This window comes from Nothobranchius furzeri, chromosome 18, assembly GCF_043380555.1.
Source record: "Nothobranchius furzeri strain GRZ-AD chromosome 18, NfurGRZ-RIMD1, whole genome shotgun sequence".
NCBI lineage: Eukaryota > Metazoa > Chordata > Actinopteri > Cyprinodontiformes > Nothobranchiidae > Nothobranchius > Nothobranchius furzeri.
In genome coordinates, this window is record NC_091758.1 from 42,829,188 (window position 1) to 42,844,588 (window position 15,401).

General features: G+C 44.5%; 1 protein-coding gene and 1 long non-coding RNA gene across 4 annotated transcripts in view; one reads left to right on the forward strand and one right to left on the reverse strand.

The window, feature by feature from the left end:
• wdr35 (WD repeat domain 35) lies at nucleotides 1–12,553 on the reverse strand. Of its 2 annotated transcripts, none has more exons than XM_015975421.3 (28): nucleotides 12,177–12,553; nucleotides 11,982–12,099; nucleotides 11,096–11,167; nucleotides 10,874–10,966; nucleotides 10,660–10,788; nucleotides 10,451–10,584; nucleotides 10,102–10,267; nucleotides 9,878–10,023; nucleotides 9,655–9,780; nucleotides 9,259–9,444; nucleotides 9,107–9,142; nucleotides 8,970–9,030; nucleotides 7,689–7,833; nucleotides 7,262–7,331; nucleotides 6,979–7,032; nucleotides 6,786–6,895; nucleotides 6,499–6,712; nucleotides 6,355–6,435; nucleotides 6,048–6,184; nucleotides 5,143–5,346; nucleotides 4,921–5,067; nucleotides 3,773–3,905; nucleotides 3,586–3,696; nucleotides 2,769–2,933; nucleotides 1,970–2,107; nucleotides 1,712–1,868; nucleotides 1,371–1,608; nucleotides 1–1,271 (listed from the first exon to the last, which is right to left on the reverse strand). In XM_015975421.3, the coding sequence occupies exons 1-28, from the start codon at nucleotides 12,198–12,200 to the stop codon at nucleotides 1,121–1,123; spliced, it is 3,546 nt and encodes a 1,181-aa protein (XP_015830907.3). In that variant the 5' UTR covers nucleotides 12,201–12,553; the 3' UTR covers nucleotides 1–1,120. The 2 variants fall into 2 exon arrangements, with proteins under 2 accessions (XP_015830907.3, XP_070403206.1); XM_070547105.1 differs by having other exon boundaries at nucleotides 1,368–1,608; nucleotides 12,177–12,552.
• LOC139063935 (uncharacterized) overlaps nucleotides 3,550–15,401 on the forward strand; it is a 24,781-nt gene continuing 12,929 nt past the window's right edge. Inside the window, exons 1-2 of one of the 2 annotated variants that reach the window (XR_011517256.1) lie at nucleotides 3,555–3,639; nucleotides 14,859–14,994. This is a non-coding gene — a long non-coding RNA (uncharacterized lncRNA). Of the gene's footprint in view, nucleotides 3,640–14,858; nucleotides 14,995–15,401 lie in introns of both variants that reach the window. The other variant, XR_011517257.1, reaches the window with a different exon arrangement.

Sequence of the window (15,401 nt, forward strand, 5' to 3'; positions counted from 1 at the left end):
TATGTGGGAGTTTATTCTTTATTCTTGGGCACAAAATTACAAACAAAAACAACAGCAGTGATGCATCTTAATAAAACATGTTTAATTTTGCTCTTCCATAAAGTACAGAAGACTTAAACTGAGTCCAAAAGAAGCATTTCTAAGTAATTCTGACCCAACGCGAGACTTGGATGAGCGTGGTTTACACACAGCTGAAAACATTTACAGTGGGGCAAAAAGTATTTAGTCAGCCACCGATTGTGCAAGTTCTCCCCCTTAAAATGATGACAGAGGTCAGTAATTTACATCATAGGTACACTTCAACTGTGAGAGACAGAATGTGGAAAAAAAAACAATCCATGAATTCACATGGCAGGATTTTTAAAGAATTTATTTGTAAATCAGGGTGGAAAATAAGTATTTGGTCAATAAATATTATGTGTGTGTGTGTGTGTGTGTGTGTGTGTGTGTGTGTGTGTGTGTGTGTGTGGCAGATGGGGAGGGTTGGGATACATGAGGGCTAAAACCACTCCGTTTCAGGGAAGCTCATGTTGAAATATTTGGAAGTGAGGAATATTAAAAAAAAAAGCATTTTAGAGCAGAACGACACGCCGGAGGCCTGCAGATGGACCCAGAGAGACTTGATGCATGAAATCTGCAGCAAGTAGAAAACAGAAAAACCCTCAAAGCTGAGATGGAACAGCTGATAGTTGGTGGACGCGAGGAGCCTTGAAGGCACAAACCCACTAAAGAAAATGATGTTTAGTTTTCTAGCGGCTGCTGGCAGAAACAGATCAGGCTTTTAAACTAACATCAGAATAAACTGTTGCATGAGTCAGAATTATCCAAACTCTTACCTTTTAGTAAACTCTCCAGGTAATTAACTGTAAAACCTTTAATGGTGAAAGTCAAACGTTCTAGAGAGTAAAAAATTAACTAAATATTTATAACAGAATCTGCAAAATGGCACCAAAACAAAATCTAGAAAAGGACAAGTTCAATGTGAGTTTATGTTCATTACTGTAAAACAGTCACAAAGAGGTTGGATTCAAAGCGTTTAAACCATTAGACTTCTAACGACATCGGGGACTTTAACATGAAACGAGTTCTTTTCACAATAAAAGCTGACAGGAAGTGAGTGCTACACTGCAGGACTGTGGCACAGCGGGCAGTAGCTGTATCTGCTGATCTCCCGCTCCAGGGCGCAGTGTTTGCACACGCTGCACATCCAAAACTGGTGCTCGCGGATCGGCACGCCCGTCACAATGCACGTGGGAACTTTTCCCTCGGACCTGGAAGAAGAAAAAGCAGCAGTTTGGAAATCCTGTCAAAGGATGTCATCTCCGTACTTCACACTGACTGTTGGGATTTCCTGTCGTGTTTCTCACCACCCCTCTGCGCTGTCCTCCCTCACAACCCGGTTGTCCCTCGGAGGGTGTTTCATGAAGATCTCCAGAGCCAGGTCCTCGTAGAGCTGCCGCTGCTCCAGGCTCAGGCTCTCCAGGGACTCCAGCTTGATGAAGGCTTTGGAACACGTCCCGAAGGCCCGGCTGGCTGCAGAGCAGAGGGCGAGCAGGGAGTAGATCTCCACTGCGGGGATGATGTCCTCATATTCACGCAGGTGGAGAGCTGGGGGATTGAAACCAGAGTTAACTCAGGCTTTAGCCAACCGACCAATCCGAAGATCGGCTCAGCTGAGTCAACATCTCTGCAGAAGATGGTGGTGACGTACCCGTGCGCACGGCGTTCTCCGTCTGCCCCGAGTACAGCTGCCTCTGAGCAAGCAGGAAGAAGTGGTAGGCTTCTGCTCCACGCCAGGCGCTGTCAATAATACGGTTGTCTGAAGAGGTGGCGTCTTCTTCCAGGAGGCCAGCGATGGCGTACGTTGCCTAGTCACACAAAATGCTGCGCGGGTTATCGAGCCTCTCTCTTAAGCATTCGTTCTCTTTCTGTTTGGCGTGTTTGAGTAAAGTGATTTGCAGCGAATCACCTCCGACTTCCCTCCTTTGACTTTGCTCTGCTGTGACGTCTTCACCTTCTCGTGGAAGTTCTCCACCAGCTGCGCTGCCAGCACATACAGCTTCTTCACCTTCAGAGGTTGGCTCTTCTTCTTCCCCTCTTCTGCGATCTGCAGAGGGAAGCCAAAAGCCCAACAACAAGTTTGAGTCTGTTTGAATCCATTTCAATCTTATTTGGAAGCTAATTCTGTTGAAGAGGAGTCTTCAGAAGAACATTGATGCCCGTTTATTCGTTTTTAAAGGTCCAGAATGAACGAACTGACGGTGACACGTGAGGGAAGCCGAACTCTGAGATCATCTGACACCATAAATCTTAAGAATAAACAAAAACTGTCTGAACTCGGGTTACATCACAAAAAATCTCATTTACAGTGATCCCTCGCTACTTCGCGGTTCGTTTATCGCGGATTCACGACTTCGCAGATTTTTTCTTTGGAGCCTTATTCAAGGGAAATTCGCCGATTTGCGGTATTTTTCTATGCGAAATATCAAGAAATTCCTGTTTTTTCATCAATTTCATCATAAAATGCACTTTTTGTAATAAAACTGTAAAAAAACCAAGTAAAAAAAATTTTTTTCTTGAGTTTTACCCACAAAAAGAGAATGTGATCATACGATAATTCAATGTAGTACTGTACTGTAAATATGGTGTCCCTACTTCGCGGATTTTCACCTATCGCGGCCAGGTCTGGAACGCATCTACCGCGATAAACGAGGGATCACCTGTATTTGAGAAGTTTTAAAATGGTGGAAAAGCGGAGCTGAGCTCACTTTGAACATGAGTTTGGCTGCATCCAGGAAGTGGTGGGCTTTCCGATACAGCTCCACCGCCTCCAGGGTTTTGTTGTTCTCCAGGAGATGGGAGGCATATTTGGAAAGGAGGGATTTGATCTCCTTCATGTTGTGGGTTCTCGCTAGCTCCACGGCTCGGTTCCACTGAGAGGAAATAAAATAAATGCATCAACTTTTGTTTGGATAAAAAAAAACAGCATTAATGCAGCAGAAGGGTAAAATGAATGCTGTTGACATTAAAGAGCAAGTCACCCCCTACCAGAGTATTACTCCTCTCCCACTTCCTGTTTGAAAAATGCAACAAATGCTGTTGCCTGGCAGACCGAGAGGGCGGAGCCGCTAACAAATACACACACGACATTGTGACATCATACGGTACCAGCTAACGTTCTAGGGTACCTCTTAGCCAATAGCGATGGCAGATTTAAATTCAAATGCAGGGCAGAGTTTTTACCTGACGACGGCACAACACTGACAGTTTTAGGCAGAAAAAAAAATTTGAACAAAGATGCACTGAAGCGCCAAATTATTGACGACACGTGTCTGCAGCACGATTAGACACACATTTCTATAGTTTATCAGGAAAAAAAGTTGATTTGGGGGTGACTTGCTCTTGGAAATGAATGCTGCTGGCATTAAAGGTAGAAAGATGGCACCGAGATGTGAATAAAGATGTTTTCTCTCCTTGAACCTAATTTTCTGTTGGATGTTTTTATCACCGGTGGTCTCCATCAGTGGGAGGACCGGAGGTGCCGCTTCCACACGTCCGGCGCCACAGGTTCTGTCCGTCTCTCACCTGGTTCAGATGGACACACGTGTCGACAGCAGCTTTTGGCTGGTTGCACTTCAGGTAGGCGTTCACGGCCTGCTCACACATCCCCACGTTGGTAAACATCTGCCCAATGGCCTGCAGCGAGCACACGGACAGTGACGGACGCTGCTGGATTCAGAGGAAATGATCCAGATTTGGAAATGTGACTCACCGGTAACAGTTTATTATTCTCTGGCAGATCTGAGGTCAGCTTTTCAAGGCCACCATAATCCTCCAGCATGTAGTAACACTCGGCGAGCTTTTCGTGGTGACGGCCCTGGAGGTAGTACTGCAGCGCGTCGACCCTTCAAGCAGAGGAAACGGGTCCTTTAGCTCTCCACTTGTTGTTATCTGATCCTACAAACATTAAGTTCTCTAAATAATAAAAACGTTTAGTTCAGGGCACTCATTCAGCTGCAGTTCTGATCTTCTAAAGCAGCTGTTGTGGTTTTAGCAACTCTGAACAACCTCAGTTGGGAGAAACTGAGATTTTGACGGGTTTGACCTGTCTGACCTCAAGTGTTTTTCACTGTTTTCCTCTTAAAAATGAAAGGTATGGCGGAGGATGTTTCTGTATTTCAGTAAAACAACCCGCCATCACCACGTTTAAAAAAAGTGCATGAGTGAGAACACCCAGTTATCCTCGTGCACGCTCTGTTCACAAGTAGCTGCCGGCCTTGCAGCTAACTTCTAGCAGTAATCTGAAATGAATCTCTCCAAATAGCACGCTGAACTTTAGCTTACCAGCGACAGCGGCGTTTGTGGGGAGCCCAGCCTTGGCTCAGCACAGGAAGTGGAAACTCCCCGCAACGTGACGACGGCCTTGAGTGAAAGGTTCACCAGAATGACTGGCAGTTATGTGGACCACTGGTTCGGATGATCCACCCGGAAGAAAACGATCCTCCGCTATACCTTTGATGTCATTTTAAACTTGATATTGCATTTTATAAAATATATTTACAGCAGAAATTAGCTGCTGAGCTAGCTAACGTAGCGCTGGAATTTCAGAATCCTGCTGGAAAAGCCATGAAATAAAACATTTATAACAATGTGTGAAGAAACTTGGACTGTCATCGTCCTCAGGTGCTCTGTAACCATGGCTACGGTTTGGTCCCATTAAAGGTTTCTCTAAACCGAGGTCATTGAAGGACGCGTTGGAACAGAAACCATGCTTCCAGGTTGGAGACATTAAACTGTAAAGTACTTTTTAAGTTGAACTGGATTTTTCTGGAAACAAACAAACGTAGCACAGCTTGTAATGTTCTACATGGATACAACATCTGCTGTACGTAAATAAATCAGAGGAAAACCTAGAAACACCATTTCTGTCGGTCAGAAAAGTAGTCTCCGATGCCGATGTAAGCCTGCTGGAGCAGAGCGTCGTCGCCGGCTCCAGACCCGCTCTTGAGCAGCTGCAGCACCTTGAACCAGTCCCCCAGCTTGATCCTCAGGTTGATGGCGAGGTCTCTGAGAAACAGACACGGGGTCTCGTGAAGACCTAACCTCACCGGTTCAGCAGTAATGACACTGAGGAGGCTGTACCTGCGATCCATGTCCAGGTACATGCGCTCCGCTTCCTCAAACCTGCCGAAGTAGGCCGCCACTTCGGCTTGCTTCATGGGCTCGCTCTGCAGGTTCCCCAGGCGCTTGACAAACAAGATGCCCGGGTAGTCCTTGCAGTGGACAAAGGCCTCCTCAGCTGTCTTCAGGTCCAGTTTCTGGAGGGCTGCTTCAGCCAGGAGACGCCTAGCAGGAAACGGAGTTAAGCTGCTGCTGCTGCTGGTGACGGCTTTACGCTCAGATTTAAGCCCGGTCTGAAATTTGAGCTCAGACGGAAGTAAAGTGGCTCCAGCTTGACTTTAAAGAGCAAGTCACCCCCTACAAGAAACTTACTCCACTCCCACTTCATGTTTGAAAAATGCAACAAATGCTGTTGCCTGGCAGACCGAGAGGGCGGAGCTGCTAACAAATACACACACACAGGCTCACGACAGCATTGTGACATCATAAGGTACCAGTTTACATCATAGCATACCTCTTAGCCAATAGCGGTGGCAGATTTAAATTAGAATACAGTGCAGAGTTTTTACCTGACAACGGCACAACACTGCCAGTTTTAGGCAGAATATTTAAAGTTTAACTAAGATGCACTGAAGTGCCAAATTATTGACGACACGTGTCTGCAGCACGATTAGACACTCGTTTATTTAGTTTATCAGCAAAAAAAAGTTTATTTGGGGGTGACTTGCTCTTTAAATGAACATTTTAACCTCGTTTAAACAGAAATGTTTGTTGATGCAACAAAACGGGATCCTATAGCACCAGAAACCCTTCACGGTAAAAGTGACACTAAGCTGCAAATCCTGGAGGGACTAACTCTGGAGAAGATCCCAACAGGAGAAGCAGACGAAAAACGAAGACATCAAAGTGTCACATTTTACATTTACCAGAGTCTTGGATGAGGATTGTCCTCGATAAATTGTGAAGCGTCTTCGATGCCAACTTTCTCTATCAGAGCGCGGCTGTCTCTCAGGGAGCGGATCTCGAAGTTTATGAGGTTGTCTTTGTTCGGCCTCTCGGGGTCCTGCAGGGGAACATCCCATAATGTGTGACTCCGTCAGATGCTGGAGCCTTCACTGTAGAAAGTTCTAGAAGAGCTTTTTGAACGTTTTCACGGAGTTACGGTGAAATGTAAAAGGCATGAGGGTAATGAAAAAGCTGACCACGCTTCAGCCTGAAGGGCTTCTGTCGTACCTTCATGATTTCATCAAGCAGGACCGATTTGATTTCCAGGTCCTCGAAGCTGCAGATGTATCCAGATGTTTGAATCGGCTCCTGTCATTAAAAGATGGCTGTAAGCGAGAGATGTCACTGCCAATGAAACACTTGAGTCTCTACCTCTGGGTCCAGGTTCCTGAAGACGTACATCCTGGTCTTCTCCATCATGGCGAACAAATCTGGATTATCGTTTGCCCACTTCATGTCCCAAACATCTTTACGCTCGAATCTGGATGGGTCTCCTGCGCCCACTTGGCTCCCGTCGTCCGTGATGGAGCGAGCTTCCAAGTCCAGCAAAGTCATCACCCCCGAGATGTCGATTACGGCCAGGCGGCTGACGTAAGAATTGGATCATTACTGATTATTCAGAGGATCTGTGGCCACACCGCGCCCTAGCCAGGGCCTACCTGGAGTTGCAGTTCAGAGACAGATGAAAGGCTCGGTTGTTTAAGGAGAATTTCTGGATGAGGGAGACGTTTGGGAGGCTGTATGTGAGAACGGAGCCGGACTCCCGAGCCTGTAGACACACATGGACTGACTCAGCTAAAGCTCACAGAACCGTCGTCAGGCACGGGACGCAAACCAAGCAGCACAACTCACCACGATCAGGGTCTTATCTGTCGCTGTGATGCTACAGATGGGATCACGAGTTGGCTGAAATGAAACAAAACATCATTCTTATACCTTCTAATCGGTCGCTTTAACCTTTTTTCTGCAATAAAGTGGAATTTTCTTAAATTCATTCATGTTCAATTATAGGAAAATTTTATCAGCATTATTGAAATGAGCTAAAAATACTATTAAAATAATCTTGAATTGCTTCTAATGCACATTTTCTTTAGACTTGGATGCTTGTAAGACAGGAAATGAAAAAACTTCTTACTGTGAAGGATTTGGACGGATGTGTGCAGCCGTCACTGGCTCCAGAGGGGTTGCTGTCGATGTGGTAGAACCTGGACAGACAGGAAGTGGGAGCGTGTGAGTCTGAGGCAGATGACCTGCGTGACCTGTGGTCCAGGTGTGAGGAAAACCCTGGCAGCACATTAAGTCACACCCAGCCTGTCTGGAACCTCGGTGAATGAATGAATCCTTTTCTCTGCTCCGTCACGACCAACACTTGACACTGTGATGGCGAGCCAGTAAAGCTAAGGTCTCACACCAAGGTGCTCCTGGTTTCCCGTAAGTTCTCAACCATCTGTGGATGGGAATCCTGACGATGCTTCAGTAAGCATCTTGGTGTCTTTCAGCTTCTGATTAAAACAAACCGAGCAGAACCTTCATCATCCGCTTAAATGTGTCACAGCACTCGCCTCTCCCGCCCCTCCTTCTTCGTTTTGGTCACTTGGTTGATCTCCAGCGCGGTCAGTTTCTTTGCCACTCGGTACTGCCACAAGTAGAAAACATCTTTGGATGCAGCGATGACGTGCGTCTTCGTCAAGGTAACGAACATCGGATCTGAAGGTTTAGATCAGAAATAGAAATACTCTGAGCGTTACTGGAAGACTCGGCTGCAGCTCTACGACAACAGATGTCCTTTTTAGACCTTTACTCTTTAACTTACTTGTATGAAAATGATTCTGTGTTCTCTGTAAGAGAACTTGATGGATGTATGACATCATCATCGTACCAAATCAGAACTTTGACCACTTCAGCGCCATTTAAAGGGACTTTACGGAGTTTTGAATTTTTATGCTCGCGATTGCCCCCTCAGGCCAAAAGTGTAACGGCAGCTTCAATAGTAGGCTCGTGCACGAGGACAGGAGAACGCGCAGTACCTTTCTCTTCAGCACAGCGACAAAGGTTTATGATGGGTCAGTCCTCCTGCATGCTCAGATCATTCCCTTCTCTTGCTTGAAAAATTGTTCCAAAATGAAAGTTGAACCCACATCTTTTTTATCTGTGAATTCAATGTCGTTCGACGAGTCTCAAATAAAAATTTGGGCATCTTACTGTAAAAAATATACCATTAATGTAAAAAAGAAACTCTAAATAAACTATGTTCACATCCAGAATCAAACCCAGGTCTTCTGCATGAGAGTCAGACGTCTAACCAGGTGAGCTAAAGCGCCAGTGACGTCCTTTGTATCTGTAACATTTATATCCTTGATGACAGCTGAAACAACGTCAAACCAAAGAACGGTTCGGAGTGAAAATGGCTATTTTGTTGCTAATTTGCAGGAAATATCTAGAAGAAAGTTCTACAGAAAGTAACTAAGGGTCCTCAGAAATGTAGCTAGCTTTGTCACTAGGCGTTAGGAACAGCGACAAAGTGGCACTGCCTCTCTCTCTGCTGCTAAAGCTACGGATAGCAAATGCTACGGGCGATGCCTGAGCGTGAACGCGCATGAAGCAGCCTGCTCGACCCGAGCATCTCTCTTTTTCTGTGATTTTACAGAAAAACAGGCAATCACAGTAAAAATGCCAGGGCTCATTCTACAGGACCAGGGCATTGCAGGAGAACATATGAAGAAGACATTTATTATTTCTATACATGTTTTGGCTGTCAGACTTCCATAATGCCCCTTTAAAGACTCTGTTCACCTCCGCGGCAGCAAGGCACACATGAATCTGTTGCGGTTCTCACAACTCACCGATGTCGATGTATTTGGAGTCCAGAGGCGTTCCAATGGAGTTGCACAGAATCAGGACGTACTGAAAGACGAACATCCGTTATATTTTCCTACAACCCAGTGCGTGAAAAATGAAGATGTTTATAAGTAAACCTTACTTTCGCCGGACACACAGCTTCCAACTCAGCATCCTCCTGCATAACGGCAAATTAAAGACGCAAATTCTGTTTATTTTTCCATTAAGTTTAGAAAAAAAAAACCTAAAAAGAAGCAGAAAAGTCCCAAAATGTCCGTTGAAATGTTTCCCTACCTGAGGCAGGGTTTCGTCCCCTTTGCTTGCCAGGATGCAGAAATCTCCAGAAGTGGTGATGGACATCAAGCTCTTGACATATTTAACAAACTTTTCGTTGTTTTTGGTGTCCCAGAACACGACGCAATGCTCCTGCCGCTCGGGTTTGGTGTAGGCGTACACCACCGTGCTGCAGCAGTAGCCCCACTGGTAAAGCAGGGAGGACCGGAGACTAGTTAAACCTCGTTAACCTCACACCAACGAGGTCCGAGCGGAGATGAAGCCTTTGGGTTGTGATTTATATCCATAAGCATCGTGGTTAATAAAGCCTAACACAAACTCTTAGTTAAGGTAAACAAAGGCGTTTATTTTCAACACTTGTTTGTTTACTGAAGCGTGTGACTGATGAGTGTTTACCTTATAATCTGGTCTTATGTTGGCAAAGTAAATGTAGGAATCCACAGCCAGACCGATCCGCAGGCCGCCTCCCTCCCAGGCAATCCCCCACATCTGCTTCCCAGAAACTTTGAGAGTTCGTAGATGCTGTTTCATGACGATGATAATAAAAATCCGATGTGTGAATATTTATAAACAAGAAAAGGATCTGCAGCAGCAGCAGGAGAAAAATCTGCACCCTCACCTCTCCGAACGGTGTGTAGAACTGCACCACGTTAAACTCTTTCTCCATGTTTGCGGTTCTGAGGGAACCTGCCACCGCCAGCACACTGCCACAGTGGTTCCACTGGATGCTGACCACATTCATCGAGCTATCGATGCACACTGGGTCTGCAGGAGAGTGACGAGCATTTCTTAACAAACATTAGCACGAAAGGACAGGAAGTGCTCTCATCTTTGGTTCCTCACTCTCATCGTTCTCGTAGCGCATAATCTGACATTTTCCGTTGTCAAAACAGATGGCGAGACAGGGACAGTTGGGTTCGACGTAACCTCCGGTTCCAGCGTACCAGTGGATACCAGCTATACTGATGGCTCCGCTTGCACTGGCGAGACAACCGATGGTCATTTTCATCTGAAACAACACAGAAACACAAATATTCCATCTGAACCATAGGAAATGTTAAAAGCCAGTCGTGTATGGTGTGAAACTACACCGCCTCCACCAACGGGCTTGGTTCTGCACTGCACAAAGACTGCTTCAGTCTGGGTGTTTGCACATGGATCCGTGCAACAACCCTTAAGGTTATACACTCACTATAAAGTTTCCTTGGTTGTCATAAATGTGAACCTCCCCGTTGGCCATGCCAAAGAGGAGGATCCTGCTGTCTGGTGACCACGCCACATGAGCAAGCTGATTTCCCTTCAGCTCCTTTCCCCAAATTCGGTTCCCTGCAAGCAAAAGGTCATCAACTTACTCAGTTCACATTACAATTATTATTTATTACTATTTTCAAGTATCCATACCGTCTACTGATCCAACAATGACTGCCCCGTCCTCGTACACAATGCAGATCTTCTGACCATCAGCGTTCCAGCTCATACTTCTCACCACAGATTTGTTCCTGTTGTTGATCATCTCCTCGCACCACGAACCTCAAAACGGGACAAAGACTTGCTGCTAAACTAAACAAGGTCACTGGACAAAAAGGAGTGCTTTAAGTTTGACTAGAGCCCTAACCTTTATAGAGCATCCAAACAATTATGAGTCCATTCTGGTCGCTGGTTGTCAGCTTCTCGTACTGCTCGTTCCACGTCACCACCTGCACTGCACCTGCACGTGTTTAAAATCATGAGTGGGACAAAAGTACTTTTTAGAAATTTTAGACACGCAGAGATTCAGAAAATACTTTAAAAAAGTAAACTTGTCAAAAATGATTCACATGGTGCGGCTGAGACTCACCACTGTGTCCCTCTAAGGTCTGGTTCATGGACAGGTTACTTGGTGCAGCAAGACCTTTAAGTCTGGCGTCATCTGAAACATCGTACAGGTTTTATTGGTTAACCTGAGTGGTGTCGTTTCCATCCTGAAGAGGGTTGCAATGGCCAAAGTTGAGCCAGATCAGATTTACTTCAAACTGCTAAATTCCTTCAGATCTAATTCGTGGATGTATCGCATACCTCGGACTGCTGCAAATGCTCTCTGAACAGCAAAGGATTATTACAACCTCTGGTTAATATTTGTGGTTTCAGGAATGAAATATATGAGTTAATGTGGCCGGAGTGGGGCTGCCTGTAGATGTGCCTGATTTTTTAAATCGGTACTACTAAAGAGGTATGCCAGCTGATGCTGATATACAAAATGGTAGATAAAGAACTAAAACATAATGTTAAATACTAGGGATGCAACAATACCGCTTTTGTCCAAACCAATACGATACCAATACTTGGATCTGAGTACTCGCCGATACAGATTACCGATACGTCTACCACACAAAAAAAGGCAATGAATTGGAATATAGGTTTTGTTTTCTTCTCTGCTTTCAACAGGATAAGACTGTGGTAGATAATTTCTACTAATATATATATATTTTTCATCACAAAAATGAAATATTAGGTGAACAGAAATGACAAGTTACAATGAAGCCACTCTCAGGCAACTGCATTGGTATTGGTTCCTGGTGTTAAACTTTTACCGATTCCTAGTAAATACCAACCCGATATCTCAGCCAACTGGTAAATTCTGACCAAAAGCACTTGAATGACCTCTTTTATTAGGGAATGTTGATCATTTGGTGATCAGAAAAGCAAGAAAACCTAAATCTGGCTTGAAGTTTTCCACCTTTTACCTGTCTGAGATTCAAGCTTGAGTACCCTCAGAAGACCATCATCCCCTCCACATGCAATGAAGCCTTGGTCCTTGTTCCAGGAGACGCATTTTAGAGGGATGCTGTTGGGAATAGCGATCTGTAATAACACAGGTAAAAATCTCATCAAGGCTGTTAGCAACTCCATTCATATTGATCTGAACTTGGACTGCTCACCTTTTTGCTGAGATAAATGAACATAGCGACGGCGGGTTGCTGCTGACAGCCTTTGTTTAAAACCGTACTTGTTAGCTCACAAAGCTAACGAGGAAATTTGAACGAACTTCTAAAAGACGCTACATCACGCACGGCTAACATTTACGTTAGCCTAGCTTAGCTCGGAGACCGTTATTTACCGAAAATAACGCACTCATGCATTTTTACGTTTAGAATTAAAATAATAAGAGTCGATAAAACAAACAATAATTGTAACAGTGAGGTTAAACTGTTGAAATGGGACGTTTCACTGCCTATAATGCTATACTTGTATGTAAACTACTGCTGTGGTCGCTCTCCGTCTCCCATGGTAACCGTAAACCGGAAGTGTTGGTTGCATCTTCTGGTAGTTGTAGTTTTTCTTGGTAGTTCCGCCGAAAAGCGCTTGTTCAGCCCAAAAGTTGATAATTTGTTTTTTGTTGGACCATTGTAGCGGTCACACTTCATAGCGTGACGACTGCAAATCAATTATGACCAATAAGATGCGATGATTCCATATAAATATGAAATATCAATCTGATTGATCTTTGATTGTTTAATCAGAAGATTTTTACTTGTTCAGGGACCATGAACACACTTCGTACTCATTCAGACAGTCAGGTATATAGTTACAAAGGAACTTTATTCTTTTCTAAACTAATGAGGATACATGACAAGATGAGATGTGATGGAGTGGATATGCGGTGATGGAATGTGATGTGTAGGTGGTGTGATGTAAGCTAGATGTTTATCAGAATCTTATCTGAAATAAATTGTGAAATCTGGGTGTAAAATAATTGTCTGCTATAATCTAAAGAGTTGATTATTAATAAAACGGCATCAGACGCAATCTGTTGTGTCTACAAACCCTGGCGGAGACCCATGGGCGTCGCACCCGTGGGGGATGTGGGGGATTCAACACCCACACTTTTCCAGCTGTTTTGCTCACCTTCACACCAGTCTGGTTTCTTTACGTCGCACTCACTCTGTTTGCCTCATCTCCTTCTTCACCTCCCGCTTCTGACAGCCGATGTCGGGTTTCCAGAGAGCAGGAGAGGGAGGGACGGAAGAGCTCGACCGAATTCATAATTTTACATCTTTACATTAGCTGTACAAAGTCTGAGTTTGATAAAGTGAAGAACAACAATTTGCAGAGTTGCCAGGCGCGGCGCCAGGTTTTCATTTTTGGGTGGGCCACGGTAATTTTGGACGGACCTTAATAAGCAGTTAAGTGAAGCAGGCAGGTCGCGCTAGACAATTTCGTTTAAAAAGACGTCATAAATGTGTTTCCCCGTCATTTTAATTTCTAAAATATGAAGTAAAAACTCACAATTTAATTTTCATTCATTTGTCATTAATATTTAGTCTACACCCGTGCGTTAAGTGGTTCATCTTCCACTTCAAAAAGCAAAGCATCCAGCCCACCTCTCCTAATGCGTAAAATGTGCATCAGCCGCTAGTTAGGCGCGCCGCGTGCTCCGTCAGCTACGTCAGCCCAGACAAGAGCAGAGCAAATAGAGAAAGAATAGAGGATAATTTTGTCTGGATGTGGATGGAGATTACATTTTACAGCAGCCTGATCATCATTTAAATACGTAAACCATCACCTGTCTTCTAGTCCACGCTATCAGCATTATTTTATCTGGTGTGTGTGTGTGTGTGTGTGTGTGTGTGTGTGTGTGTGTGTGTGTGTGTGTGTGTGTTTTCCACATCAAACACTGGTCTAACCAACCAGACCAGCGTGTCCAGTAACATATTAATGTTACAATTAAACAGTTTCACTTCCTGTAGGCTAGGAACGTTTCACCTGCCGTGGCCCGACCGCTCCTGCTCCACATAAACTTTGTGCGTGATCAAATGTCTCTACAGGAGCTTTCTGAGCTGAAGAGGCTGTTCTGCCTCAGACTGGATGCGTCATGCGTCTCCATATTAGAGACGGGAACAAGCGCTGTTCAGCCAAAGTTTCATAATCAGAGAACATTTTTCCAAGTGACACGTCCCTCAGAGAGACCGGCTTTCCAGACCGCTTCAGTGGGAGGAAATCTTATTGCATGCACCGTGGTTCTGCGCTGCGAACCCCTCTACAGATCTTCAGCTCACTGTCCACCGTGTGCGCTCCGATCTGCGCTGAGCACAGTGTCCAGTATCTGATGTTCTGATGGGAATCATTTCTTGATTGATTTAGTTACCTCCGCGGTGTACGTAAAGTTTAAAATGTCAGCTCTTCTGTGTGCGCATCAGTGTGCGTCGGGGTAATTCTTTCAAAACAACCAACATTCTTGAGTTTATCCGTCAAAATAAAAGTCAAATGGAAATATCTGTAAGCTGCCATTTAACTGTTTTGCCTTCTTGTGAAGATTGTTGCAAAGAGAAACAACTAAACTTGATTAACCCCAGAGCGACGCGTATAAGCTGTACTTCCTGACTGTAAAATGAGGGGGAAACTATTTAATCGGATCCTTTTCTTTTCAACATGGATTGATGTAAAGTTTCATTCAGTACAAACTTTAGTTACACCGATCTAACGAGACAGAGCCTGGATTTGTATTCTGAACAGTTTAAACATGTTTAAAACGGAGACATGCATGACACGTCTAAAATTCGCACCTGCTCCGCTATTATGGAAATTAAACTAACAAGATGAATAACATGAACTTATTTTAGGCACAGACAACATCCCCCACACTTTTGAAAAGCTTGCAACGCGCCTGCGGAGACCACCAGAAGATCCGAACTGTCAGAAGTCGGGTGGACCTCACGGCACTGGGAGCCAGTTGATTAAACTCCGATACTCCTATATGTAAGTTTTGCCTTTTCTTGGGCGTTTTTTCTTCTAGTTTCTCAAGAAAAACTGTATTTTTTTGGACACTTTACTTTTCTGTTTCTGGTGCTGTGAAGCTTGGAGGATTTTTACTGCTATTTTTTTTTAGCTTTTTTCACTTTTTGAGCATTTGTCATGATGCGTAACCATGGCAACAAGCTGGTTTACAATCGGTAGCAGCTGATTAACATTGGAAAGGCTGAAATAATACCTCAACTGAAGCCACAAATCCCAAATGAGCTAAAACGCAAGAAGCGTGAGCAAAACGGAGACGGCTGCAAAGGCTTGTGCGAGTGGGCAACAGTGAGGGGGGCGGGGCTTAGCGGGGACGATTGTTAAATATGTTTTAAGACATTTCACAATGACTTGGTCCTATAGTATATAAA

Excerpts from the sequence above, each read along its gene's own strand:
- wdr35 (XM_070547105.1), bottom strand. The coding sequence starts at position 12,200 with ATGTTCATTTATCTCAGCAAAAAG. Across the intron at positions 10,967-11,095 it reads GACCTTAGAGGGACACAGTG|GTGCAGTGCAGGTGGTGACG; the intron begins GTGAGTCTCAGC and ends AAACACGTGCAG. Across the intron at positions 9,781-9,877 it reads TCTACACACCGTTCGGAGAG|CATCTACGAACTCTCAAAGT; the intron begins GTGAGGGTGCAG and ends GTCATGAAACAG.